This window comes from Papaver somniferum, chromosome 4, assembly GCF_003573695.1.
Source record: "Papaver somniferum cultivar HN1 chromosome 4, ASM357369v1, whole genome shotgun sequence".
Classification (NCBI taxonomy): Eukaryota; Viridiplantae; Streptophyta; class Magnoliopsida; order Ranunculales; family Papaveraceae; genus Papaver; species Papaver somniferum.
In genome coordinates this window covers 3,447,421-3,461,411 of record NC_039361.1, presented here as the reverse complement: position 1 = coordinate 3,461,411, position 13,991 = coordinate 3,447,421, and the positions used below count along the sequence as shown (strand labels likewise).

Here is a 13,991-nt window from a genome sequence, read left to right as displayed (position 1 = left end):
GCGTCTTTCTCACTTATAGATAGATCCTGCTCTCTTTTTTAACTTGAAGGATGGTTTCTTGAAATTACTTCAAAGCTTTTGCGCCTCTAAGAGCAACTTCATCCTTCTCAGTAACAAGAATACTAATCCTGGCTTCTAAAGCTTTATTCCTTTCTTTGAATTCCAAGAAGCGACGTTTAAAATGATTACTAGTAGACAAAGCACTTATGTGATCAATATTAGGAAGTCGGTACTTCTCCTTGAGCTCCTCCAAAGAAAGGGATTTTAGTTTGTCATCAACAAAGTTATTAAGAGAAGCGTTAAGATAATCAAGGAGAATATCATCATCAACAGGAGGATGAAGGGAGCGAAATAAAGAAGATTTCTTGTCAGTTAGGCTATAAATCTCTACAAGAATAAACAATTACAAGAGGAAAAAAAGATACGAACAAACTCCCAAAAGTCTTTGGATTCTTCTTCAACTTGGTAATCTGAAATCAAAAAGGTTAATAAGATGAGGAATGAAATGAATAATGAAAAGTAAATAAGGAAAAAGTAAATAATCGGAGTTATGAATAATATATCACAACTTCTCTCTCAGTCCAATTGAATTCCTAAGGATTGTAAGCGGGAAAACCCTCAAGGACAGAATTAATTGATCCAGCAACATGAATACCAGCAATGTAAGGAACTTTCAGGATGATGGGGAAAACATTCCAGCGATCGTCCTTCGAATATCGTGCAGTATTATTAGTAGTATCAGGAAATCGACATCTCGCATGATCATATTCTCTTATGCGATGACGTCCTTCCTTTGCAGTCGAACACCCCAGCGAGATGACTCGTTCTTCATAATAACAATCTTATAATGAGCGGAAAAATTCTCTACTGTATACTCCTCGGGGTTAATCTCTACATACACATACTCAGCTTTTCTAACCTTTTTGGGATAGAGGGACTCTAACCCAGCCGCACGCCGAGCGTACTTTACCATAATTCTGATACTATCACCACTCAGTTGGAAGACCGCACGCGAGAATCTCGCATCCGAAAGAATCCTATAAAATAAAGGAATCTGGGGATTATAAAGAGGGATAAGAAGACCAGCGAGAATTTGACCGACTGAAATGATGATCTTCTGGTCATTTCAGTTATCAAGTGAAAACCATCTGGGGTTGAGAGCAGAAGTAGGTTTTGAGTTGGGAGGAATATATAATGCAAAACCTCTATCTTTAAATTATGCTTGAATTCTATCGAATTTCTTTTGAATTTTCCATCCTGCTTGAAGAACATTTTTAAAAAAGTATGGGAATGAGGGTAAACAAAGATAATCAAATCAATCAAGATCAGATGTGAAAGAGTAAAAAGAGTGATAAAAATGGAAGAAGTTGGTGATTAAATCAAAAATAGAAGAACAACAGAAAGATTTTAATCACAGTAATATCATCAGAAGAAAATAATAGTTGCAGAGAGAAAAAGAAGAGAGTAAAAAGAGAAGAAGAGAAGACGATCGAGAGTAAATAAAATATTTACTCCCGATTCCCAAGATAATTACCCGATGATTGAAAGTGAACATATGAGAAGAGGCGGTTAGGAAAGACGTGTCAGATAATGAATGATTGAGAAGACGCATGTAAGCTGTCATGTCTAAATCATGGAAATATGTCGGTAGAGAAGAATACGAAAAGGTGAACGGGTGCGGCAGTATAAATTGGAGTTTCTCATATCGCACTCTTTTCCAAAGAAACGACATGAGAAGACGCAAAATGTAGATACAAAATACCGCAAACTAGTTAAACGTGCGAAATAATGATCATCAAGACTGAGCGAAGACGGACGATCGCGTACTGCTTATCCAAATGACGCATTACATGACGTCAGCTTAATCACGAGTAAAGTGTGGAGAACCATGCGATGTTATAGAGTCTGTGCGATAAGAGTCAATGTAAGCGTGCGTTATTAACGCACGACAAATCCGAAAATAAAGGCTTTCTTAGTTGTCATCCAGTATGTAAATCGCTATATAAAGAGCCGAGCGACCTTGTATTGAGGAGAGCTTTTTGGAGAGTTTAGACAAGATATTTGGGAGAGAGAAAAGTTATTTGCTTCCCAAGTTAGGGTTTGCTTATTACTTTGTATCCAATTGGAAGATATTAATGAATGTTCTTGTGATTTCTATGGAGTTCACTAGATTGATTTGTAAAATTTAGTAGGAGTGTGGTTGTAGGATTTCCTGCAACTACATGCAGCGTGCAGTAGTTGAAAAGGTTTATGCTGTTCAGTTTCTTGGTCGCCTCCCTTTTATGTTTTCATGAGCGAGTTACGTATGTGTGAGCATCTTCGTTTATGTCTGTCTTCCTATTTACATTAACACAAAGTACCCAATTCAAATCTAAACCAACGTAGGCTTTGAATTGAAATCGTCTTTTTTTTAGAAGCTTCCGTCTATGATACTTTTATCGATAATTAAGTTTGGTCAGTATATGAAACTTATGTCAGTGTTACTGTACCTGACCTCGTATAGATATTACTTGATTAGGCTAAGTTCTACGGGATAAATTGAGCAGCTAGATTGGCTAAAAAGTTTTGCAAATCAAGAAAAAAGTGTGGGAAAAAAGTTAACACTACTTCTAGATACTTCACTCTCCTAACAACTGCTCGCATTTCAACTAGCAGCGAGATTGAAACGCTGAATGGTTCAGCGTTAGACACTTTTTTCTCAAGGAGAGAGAGAGGAAAATATGGAAAAAAACGTGGAGCGAGGAGAAAAGATGGAGAGAGAAGAAAAAAAAGGAGAGAAAAACGTGGAGAGAGAGGAAAGATGGAGAAAGAGAGGAAAAAGAGGGGAAAGAGAGAAAAAGATAGAGAAAGAAATTGTATAAAATTTTGTAGCGATGTTTGGTTCAGCGTTGGACGTTGTTTTATTCATCGTTTTGCTGCTAGATTAGCAATACCATAGGACTTAGGAGGTTGCTTTAGCTGACGTGGATGACCAATCTAGGAGCTAGACATCTATCCCATAATACTTAACCTTACTGCCATATAGAGAGAATTCCAATTTCTCATTTCCCATATAAACACGTTCAAAATGTTAGGAGGAAAACCACCTATTTAGAATGAAAATATTGGCCTACTTCCACACCAGATATATAAAGTATACCCCCAATCTTTACTTTTCTAGTTTCTCAAGAATAAAAATGTTGGCCTAGCTACTTGCTCGATAGACTATAGTGGCACCGTGCCCTGCTTTCGACCTTCAATTCTCTAATTTTTCCAAGAATCAAGAATGCTGAGGAAAACACGAAGTACAAAAGTCACTTTAGTCTGACTCGAATTCACAATTTCGCATACTCCATCATTGTTTTTTTTTTATTACTATTATTATTTTTTAGCCGAGTCACTGGGATGGAATATTTTTTTATTCATCCGGTGCTTCATTGACGTTTAACACTTTCTATTCTAGGAATTACTGGTTAATCCAGTTTTAGAAGAACCGCTTAGTGTGTGGTCCAGTACTAAAACAAATCTAATCACTGGTCCAAAAACATGTTTTTGGACCAGATTCTTTACTCGGTCGTCCAGAAAATGTGCGAGACGTTATGCTGATTTTTCTTAAATGCCGAAAATCGCCCTCTGTGTATAATACCAATAGAGATTGATATACTTCAGTTCTATACGAACAGAGTTCTCGGTCTCTTCTCTCATGATGGCGATTTCTCGATCTTTCTGTATTGATGGCAATTTTTGTTAGGTTTTTCAAATAGTTATTATGGTAAGTTAGGTTTTATCTCAATCTGATTTGTTTTTTTTCTTAATTTCTATTTTATTTATGAGTTCTGGTCGAATTGGATCTATTTTTTTCTTTCTTTTTGTGATTCATAGATTCATACCTTGTTTTAGTTGAATTGGATCTATTTGTTTTGAATGAATTTGATTCTGAAATCGATAAAAGGTTCTTCCATTGAAGCTTCTTGAAGATGTGGAAAACTGGGAATTCGTTGACTTGCTGGTTTTCAGAACTGGGTCTTTTTTGCAGCACATATTAGTACTATTTGGGTTTCTTCGTTATATTGATATGTACTGCGAAAAATCAAATGTGTAAGAGATATTAGTAGTAATTGGGTTTCTTCGTTATCAAATGTATGATATCTGCTAAGTTTCCAATGGTACATGTCAATATGTACTAGGTTTTCACTCCTTACATATGAAATGTATTATATTTTCACTGTGTACATATCAATATGTACTACTGATAAGTACTAGATTTTTACTAACATGTTCTAGGTTTTTACTAAGTACATATTGATGCAATACTTATAAATATGTACTGGATAAACCCTTATAGTATGTGTTTATAAGAGCAGAATCACCTTTACCACCATTTTCAGGTGAAGAATGATGTCGTGTTGTGGGACAATTGATGAACATGATATAATTTTTAATAAAAATGAGGATAGGTAGTGAGAATATTATTCCCAAGACCAGGAAGCTTGCTGGGGAACCCTCATTGCCGGTTACAAGTACAATTTTTGGATCCAAAGAAGAACTAGGTTTCGCAAGAGGAATTATGATGAAGATGCAACAGAAGATCTATACTTGTCATTATACCAGACATTTCCATAGAAGGTCTCAAGGTTGCGAACTATCATTGAAAAACGAAGATTAGAGTTGTTGTTGAAGAACTATGTTTATTTTCCCTAGCTACTAGTAGAACTGAAAGAAACTTTTGCTAATATTAAGATTTTAGTTCTTTCGAATTGTTTTTCATAATGTTTTGGTACACAGACGTTTTCAACACTATAAGACAAGTGTAGGTATCTCCGTGTACTGAAAACTAGTTGACATTAGATTTTAGTTATGTATTAATTTTGTTGCGAGTACCTAATAAATATCGATATGTACTAGCAGTATTTTATTGTATAAGAAAAATAGTTTGGTGCTTGTATACACTGTTTCAAAAAAAAAGTGCAGTATGTCTTCATTCAGTTTTATATCTGCAGTGTTGTATCATTGTTCAATATTATTAATTTAATTATATTAATATTTTGGCAGTACATATATCCGTGTACTATAAAACTTGGCGCGGATAAAAAAACTAAAACTCAGGATCATATTAGTACAAAAGGATCTGCAAAACAAAATTTGAATGTATTTCAATACTTCTCATAATAATATAACATACTAGTCTAAACTAAAAAAAGAGAATGAAGCCTAAAATACTTGCAGTACATATCTCCATGTAGTGTAAACCTAGTGTGCAAAAGAAAATTCTGCCAAAAACTATTTAACTTATCCAGAGTATCAGACCCATTCAATTTCATGAGATAATTCCTCCACTCCGTCTCTCAACCTTGGTGCCTGCAAGTCTCTTAACCTCAACTGCAAGTATGCTGCCATAGTTTGTTTTATTTCCATCCACATCCTGTCTTCAGCTTCCAAAGATGCAATCAAGAATCAATACTTAATCATTAGGAATTTAAAAGAGTTATTATTGAATCTTGGACATAATTACATTAATAAATGTATTATAAGAAAAAAAAAGTAAAACTAGAAAACATCCAACATCATTATATAAAGTAGAAAAATATTCAGCTTGAATACGCAGTATGTTTTTACAAGGTACATACAGCTGTTGGACCACCGATATTATGCTTTGTCAGGTCCATCACTATTTCAATTAATAAGCATAAAATAGTAGTTAGAAAGGTTGAAAAAAATCGTTTTAAGAAAAAGAAAAATATAATACTTATATATAGGAATTCTTCATCCGAATCAGAATTAGCAGCTTTGGCTTTTTTCATGTCATTGTCTGCTTGATTTAACAAAAATATAATAGTGCAAATCAGTAGCATAAACTAATAAGCTGGGAAATCACAACTGGGGTGTCTGCACATGAGCATAGATATTACCATTTAACATGTAATTGAAAACAAAAGGTTTTCTTCTTTTGTTTGGTTCAGAAGGTCCAATTTAAGGGATTATAACAACAGTTATTAAAGGGATTCAACATGCAAATAAACAGATGATAATTTATCAAAGAATAATAATCTCACAGTTATTGAGAAACGAATGATTACGAGGGGATGTTTCCCCCTCGACCCCCATAAACCAATGGGGAACAATCAGAATATGTACCTATTATTATAAAATACTGTTTCAGACGAGAACAAACTGCTGGATCTAATGCAGGTTATGAGCAACAAGGTCTACTTGTATTTAAGCATAGATTACATCCTGATATGTACTGTACTAACACATAATGAATGTTACATTTTTGGTATTCAAGAGTGCATAATAATATATAACATCAACGATTTTTTTTTCCTAAGTACATGTTGATATATACTATACGATCATATTCAGTCATAAACTACTGTACATATCGACATGTCCCAATAGTTTTTCCATAAGTACATATTGATATGTACAGTAGGATCATATTTGGACAGAAACCATGATAGAGGTTTAATTATACAGTACATATCATTCTGCATTGCATCAACTAGTCACACTTTCCCTAAGTACATATTTAAATGTACCGTATGATCATATTCAAACATGAATTAGGAGTTTATACAGTACATTCACAAAAGCTACATAAATCAAAATAAAAACTGAAAACTCCTAAAGTAATATTAAAAAAATCACATCTTGCAAAAACTGAAAACCTATTTTTCATTACATATGTATAAACTAGGATTTTACCATGTACATATCAATATCCACCGTTACAATCAACATAAAATTATGTACCGGGTAATACATATCAATATGAACTAGTGCTTATTCAATCAATATGAACTAGTAGTATTCAAAAATTGTGTTACTATTAGACAAATATCATACATATTGATATGCAATTGTCCTACATATTGATATGTTGTGTTAAATTACATACAAAACAGATGTACTCTTAGATCATACAAAAAACTATAACCTAACTATCAGACAATACATATTGAAATGTACCTTTTAAAAGTGAAATTAGAAGCGATTTTAGATTTGTACCTTTTTGGTGAAATTGTTTTCATCCCTTTTGTTAGTGAAGGAGTAATAACGTTTTGCATTCATTTGTTGTTGTTGGTGAAGGAGCAACAACGTTTTCTCTTCCATTTGATTGTTGGTGAAGGAGTAACAGGAAACCGAATCATAAAATCAGATCAAACGAATCTCCATTAGAGCAACTACCTCAATCTCTTCTTCTACGATTTTTTCTTCTTGTTTTCACCATTTTTTTCGTTTAGATCTGATTATTCATTTGATTTTCTGATGGTTTCAATAGATCTTTGTGATGATTTCATCAAATCTAGGGTTTTCTCGTTGATTTTCTTATGTTTTGATTGATTAAGAAGATCAATTGCATATGATGAGGTAGCAGAGAATGACAGGAAGTAACAAAGAGAAGTTTTTTTAATGGAAGAAACATAGAGAAGTTGTTTCTCTATTATCCGCACGCAAATTAAAAAGGGCACTCGAGTCTTTTTGCAAGACCGTGATTTTTTTTGGACCTCCGATTAAATATTTTTTCTGGATGGACCACAGATTAAACGGATCCGGATTTTCTGGACCAACTAAGAAATTTCTCCTTTCTATTCCTCTAATAGACTATGCCCGAAAAAACAAGCACTCACTTCAACTCTTCTTATCCCCATTTCTTTGAACTCTAAAAGTCTTCTCGTCCAAAATCAACGAGATCGAAAACAATGTCAATATCAAATTCAAGTCTTCTGAAGGACATCTCCGAAGAGATCTTATTAAGGTCGCCCGTGAAATCTCTCCTAAGATTTAAATCCGTCAGTAAGTCATTCTATTCCCTAATTAGTAGCCTTAACTTTGTTAATAAACACATGAATCATAATATTCAGGAAAACAACATTATTCTTATTTATCCTGATTATCCGATGAATTTGAGGACAATCCAATTCATTTCATTAAAACTATCACTATTGTTTCCATCAACTGAATGTCGGCATGGGGAGGTTAGTCCTGAATTTACCGATTGCTCATTCATATATTCGGGATGGAGAATTGATTCTTTCTGTGGTTCTTATGATGGATTGTTATGCATATGTTATGTTAGAACTGATGTTGATTGTAACAAAGATGAACAGATTGTTGTTTTGAATCCATCGACTACCGAATTTAAGGAAATACGCGTTCCAACGAAACTAACCGGGAAGGGGAAAATAAAGTTGAGGAGTTTATTTTGGTTTGGGTATGATTACAAGATTGCTGATTACAAGTTGGTTAGAGTTGTTGGCTTAGACAGTCGCGGTAAGGAGAATTTTGAGGTTGAGGTCTATACACTGGGATTAGATTCATGGAGAAAGATTGATGAACATGTATCTTACAAATTTGAAAAACATCAACCTGGGGTTCTTGTTAATGGTGCTCTTCATTGGTTTGTCGTTTCCAATGTGAAACGAGTGAAAGTTCTAGTCTCTTTTGATATTTCTAATGAGAGGTTTGTAGAGTTGCCACTGCCTAAAGAGCGTTTGACATATCCAGAAGAACCTTTGGAAGATGCTAAGTATCAGAGAAAGGTGGGGGAGCTGGGAGGGTGCATTTGTTTACTTTTTCATGTTTTTGGTGTTCGGGTCGATGTGTGGATTATGCAAGAGTATGGAGTTTGGGAATCATGGACTAAAAGCTTCACGATAAAGAGAGAGACTATTACTAGAGCACTCTATTTGAGTCTCAAATGGAGCTTTCTGAACAATGAGATTTTATTGCAGTGTGATGACAAGTTAATCTTATATGACCCAAAGAACGGAAGACATAGGAAACTTGCAGTTTGTCAAATCGATACATGTACAGATGCAGTTAAGTATGTACCCAGTCTTGTTCCCCTCAATTCTGGTAAATATCTAGTGCACCTGAGAAATAAGGGGAAACAATGGAAAGCGTAAATAAACTGGAAGAGGCATGTTTTGTTATGCTTCTTATTACTTCCTATGTTTATTGGTAGAGTTTCAGTTAACCTTGCATGTTAAATGTTTTCCCATGTAATCTATGGATAGTAGTTATGGCATGTCTTGGGCAGACATTGTGTGAAATTCATGAGACATTCCTATTCCTTACTGTCTGTATCTTGGAAGTTAGATGTGCGAGATTTGACTTATCGTTTGACATTGAAAGTAAGTTATACTAATGTGTATGTGTAATTGTTTGTCTCAGTGTCCTCCAAGTCTTCACTGCTACAATGAAGATTCCATGGAGGATCATATATGATTTTTTAACTCTATGTCTCCATTTTGTACTGAACTAAATCTGTCTGTAGAAAGGATTCTCTCGTAGTTTGTTCTGTAGTTATAGGGAGATTTAACCCCGGGACTTTGTTAGTAACGGGGATTTGATCCCAGGACGGACCTTTCCCAAAGAGGGTGGTTATTCCCTTTATTTATCCAAGTCGTAGCTTTAATCAAAAGCACCCTTTATATTTTGTTCTCAACGTATATCCTATTAGATCTTATGCTGATTTGGAGATCAACGTAGATAGATACAAACTTTCTTAATATTTAACTTTCAACAAGTTAGTTAGCTTGATGTTTTGATCTTATAGCCTTGAAAGCCCTACTTTGATTCTGTAGTGAAGGATAAAAGTGTCAGTCAAAGACAAAAGCAAAATTAATAGTATATCATTTTTGGTCACCGGTAAAAGGAGTTCCATCCAAATTTAAACACCCTCCCATTCATGATAGGTGTTGTTTGTACATGCTTTTAGTTCTAACATCATGGAAGGCCAGTCACTAATACCTTTAACCAGCAAGGTGTAAACTTTGAAAGTTAAAACGTAAATGGTATTTAAAGTTCTAACCTCATGTTTTCTTCAAGGTGTTTTTCTGAAGAAAAGTAGTAAATGGTGTTGTTGGACGAGATTTTGTTATTCTACAGCTTCTTTCTCAGGCCTGATCAATGGATCCTCTTTTGGTTATTTCACCAGCTCAAGGGGTGTAAGGTAGGGATGTCCAATTTGCTTTTCAACATTGCCGTGGAAGGATTTTCTAGATCTATTGATAGAGCAGCAAACTCTAACCTATTTAGTGGGTTCTAAATGATTGAAGGGGGTCAGGTTGTTAACCTTCTACATTATGCTGATGATACAATATTTTTTTTGGATAACAAGAAGGATGAACTTATAAACTTATTCTCTATGCTCAAGTGCTTTGAGTATATTGCTGGACTTAAAGTGAATACTTCTAAAACAAGATTCATTGCTATTGGTGATGTACCTGACATTAATACATGGGCTACAAAGTTAGGTTGTGGAATTGATGCTCTACCTTTTAGGTATTTAAGTTTGCCACTTGGTGCAAACAACACATCCAAAGCAATTTGGGATCCAGTTATAGAGAGATTTGATGTCATACTTTCTTTTTGGAACCAAATTTCTCTAACCAAAGGAGTTAAAGTGATTTTTCTCAAATGTACACTCTCTTCACTTCCAATGTATTACTTCTCTCTTTTCAAAGCTCCTATCTCTGTTATAAACACTTTGGAGAGGAAGATGAAAAACTTTTTATGGGAACATAATAATGATGGCAACAATACTTCTCCCTTGACTGGACTCTAGCTTGTGCTGCTAAAGAAATGGGAGGTCTTGCCGTTCTAAATCTTAGACTTATGAACTTTACCTGCAAAATGGTACTGGAGGTTTGGAGTGGAAAAAACTCATTTGTGGTACAAGCTAATAGAAGAAAACATGATTGCAGTTCCTCTCATTGGATTCCTGGAAAAATTTCAACACCTCATAGTGTTTCTTGTTGAAGAACTATCATTGAAACTGGTAAGTTAATATCCTCAAACTCCTACATTTGTCTTCATTCTTGTACTTTAATATCCTTTTGGCATGATAAGTGGATTGGAGATGAGTGTTTGGCTGATTATTTTCAAGCCTTGTACAAACTGGATAACCTGAAACTTCCAAGTATAAATGAACATATTTCAGCTCATGGATCTTGAAAATTTAAGTTCAAAAGAATTCTCTATAACAATAAAATAGCCGGTTTGGTAGCTCTTTCATAGATCAACAGTTTCATCAGGTGTGCAGTTCAACTGCTTCTTCTGACAGAAAGAATTTCTTCCTAAGATCAACAATTTTGATCGTGTGCAGTTCATAATCGTATAAACTCTCAGAGTATGCTCAGACATAAAGGTATGAACATTCATAGTTCTTGCATCTTGTGTAGTAATCATACCGTGTCTCAATACCACTTGTTGCTTCACTGAAACGTTTCTCAGAAAATATGTTATGATATTATACCTAAAAACTGGGCTTGGGTGTTTCCAGAACCATAATTTTCTCTAGCTCATACTTGGTCATCTGTCAAGTACTGGAAAAGTTGCTTGGAGACTCATACCGGCTGCTGTGATTTGAAGAGAAATAAATTTCCGTATTTTTGAAGAGAAGTACATCTTGAAAACTGATACAGATTTAAGTACGGACGAAAAGTCTTTGGTACTTAACTGGGCAGCTAGTTTTGCGGAAAGGGTCACATCGATTTTTCAAAATCTTTCCAAACTGGGACTCAGTCTTTTATTGATTCTTTTTTGTTGTTCTTCTTTTCTTTTCTTTGGTCTACCTATTGTAAACTCCTGTACATTCTTCTTTTCTTAGTGAAATCTCTCTTCCAATAGAAAAAAAGAAGTTAAAACATTAAAGCAAGCCGATTCAAGTTTTTTAAAAATTTGTATTCCCATCTGTTTGTACCATGATAAAATTACCACATAATGAGCCAGCATGCTGTTTGGACCATCATTCAGCTGTCATACGAGTATGTCATCCAGCCAACCAACACAGCCTGCCGACCTGCCAATCAACCACAAAGTCTACTACCGGTCAATGGTGAAAGTCAAAGGCAAGTCAACCGTCAAAGTCAATGGCCGGTCAACCTTTGGTTCAACTGTCGAAGCCATGTTGCCATTCGCGCATCCAGCCATGTTGTCAGTAGTGCTTCCAACCAGTTTCCATCCATGTTGTCAGCGGTGCTGCCAACCAGTTTCCATCTAAGAACTCTGTCGCTTTGCCAGCCAGCCTCCATCCATGTTGTCATTTGTGCTGTCAGCCAGCTTCCATCCAGGCTCCACCGATGTCTCCAGTTAAGGCAGTCTGCCGGTCAAAGATCAATAGTCGCAGTCAACAACGAAAGTTAACCCTGCCAGTCAAAGTCAATGTCGATGGTCAAACCCGTAAACCTATGTCAATTTAGCCCGTTTCCATCGATCCATTGAAAGAACCCTGGAAGAAGATTCTGGATGACTTGCTGACCAAGTTACTTGCAGAGGAAGTTTATTTCGAAATTAGAGTTTAACCATGTATTCAAGTGTATTTATGGAGGGGAATCTCAACCCTAAAGGGACACGCCCTGATACAAAAAAATACACCAGCAAACTCTAAAAGGGATCAAAATCCATTGTAATCAATACATCAATAAAATATCTCTCCCTACAGGGATTTGTCCGTGAATGTAGGCAAACCATGCCGAACCACGTAAATTCGTGTCTATCATCTTTATGCTTGTTTTGTGTGATTAACCCTAGTTTTCATCATCATCACCAAAATCATCGTGGTTAGTGCCTAGAAATATTTCTGGATACAAACACCACCAAAAACCCAAAAATGGAAACACCAACGACCCCAACCGAGAAGTTCATTCGCTGTTGGTGTATAATCCTGTTGTAGAATGAGTTATACATTATATACACTTTTCATTAAAAATTAAGAGAACGAAGCAAAAAAAAAAAAAAGAAAAAAAATCAGATACATGCGTTTTACAAGTAACAAAAAGAGTTTCAAAAAAACTAATTATCATGGTAGCCAAAGTCACTCAGACTCTTCCGAGTGATTACGCATGTTACTTATTATCATGGTACAACCACTATCGTCAATTATGGGGCATCCTCTAACCGTACTCATTGGGCCAGAACAATTCCTTAAAATATTCGGTAAAGACTGTAAAAAGAGGGCACAACTAATTTCTACATCCTCTAGGAAGAGGAAGGAATTGACATAATAAGGTGAAGGAAGAGGAACAACCCATTATTCTATTTTGTATATCGCACTGACTCTCAATAACAACGGATGGTGGTGGTGGAGTGGTAGAGAAAGAAAATTGTTTTTTTTTTAAATGAAAAAAGGATGTTATGTTTGATAAATTAGCAAAAAATAGTACAAAAAGGGCATTGAGATAATTTACTTTTAAATGGATAAAGTTTTTAAAAGGTAAATGACATATTTGTTATGTGGTAGGGGTACGTTTAAAAGGTTCCAAATCTAGTGGGTACTAAATTAATCGACCCAGAGTGACTTTAAAATTTTAAAAAGTCACTTTTTATAAAACAAATTGTTTTTATTTCTAATATCTAGGGTTTAACTCACCCTATCCGTCGATGAAAATAAAAACACTTACACTTCTACAAATTAGATTCCCAAAGCAACGACAAAATGTAAAATGAAATAGCAAGGTCCTGAGACTCTCTCCCAAGTCCCCGCCATAAAAGGCACACCGCGTTAGAAATTATATTTTCACTCGGTTTTTCGTATTATTTCAACATTGCGGGCTTAAAGTTTTGGAAATATTATCAATATTTCCTAGCATTGACGAGTCTCTATACTTCCTAATTGCACACACTATTTACACGCGGGAAGAACAATCCCCAAACTCAATCGTATGAAGATACAGTAGAAATTCTATAAATTAATGCTGTCGGGGCTATCAAAATTTATTAATTAAACGAGATATTAATTAACCAATAAATTAATAATTATTAATTTGTATATTAATGGCTGCAAGAAAAGTTCTCTTGATTGTGGATAATTTCCCTGCTCATCCAAAAACTATCGAAGGACTGCAAAATGGTGATTTTTTTTTTGCTACCAAAGACAACTTTAGAAATTCAACCTTGTGACGCAGGGGTTTATACGAGCTTTAGAAATGTATTATCGTCGTCGATTTTACAGAGGTCTTTTGGAAGGCTATGAATTAGGGACGTCAAATCCATAAATAATAAAT

The 13,991-nt window shown here is 35.0% G+C and overlaps 1 protein-coding gene across 1 annotated transcript; it reads left to right on the top strand.

Annotated features, from left to right (window-relative positions):
- Positions 1 to 7,826: 7,826 nt before the first annotated feature.
- On the top strand, positions 7,827 to 8,888 carry LOC113271820 (F-box/kelch-repeat protein At3g06240-like). Its single transcript, XM_026521744.1, has one exon. The coding sequence runs from the start codon at positions 7,827 to 7,829 to the stop codon at positions 8,886 to 8,888; it is 1,062 nt and encodes a 353-aa protein (XP_026377529.1).
- Positions 8,889 to 13,991: the final 5,103 nt, after the last annotated feature.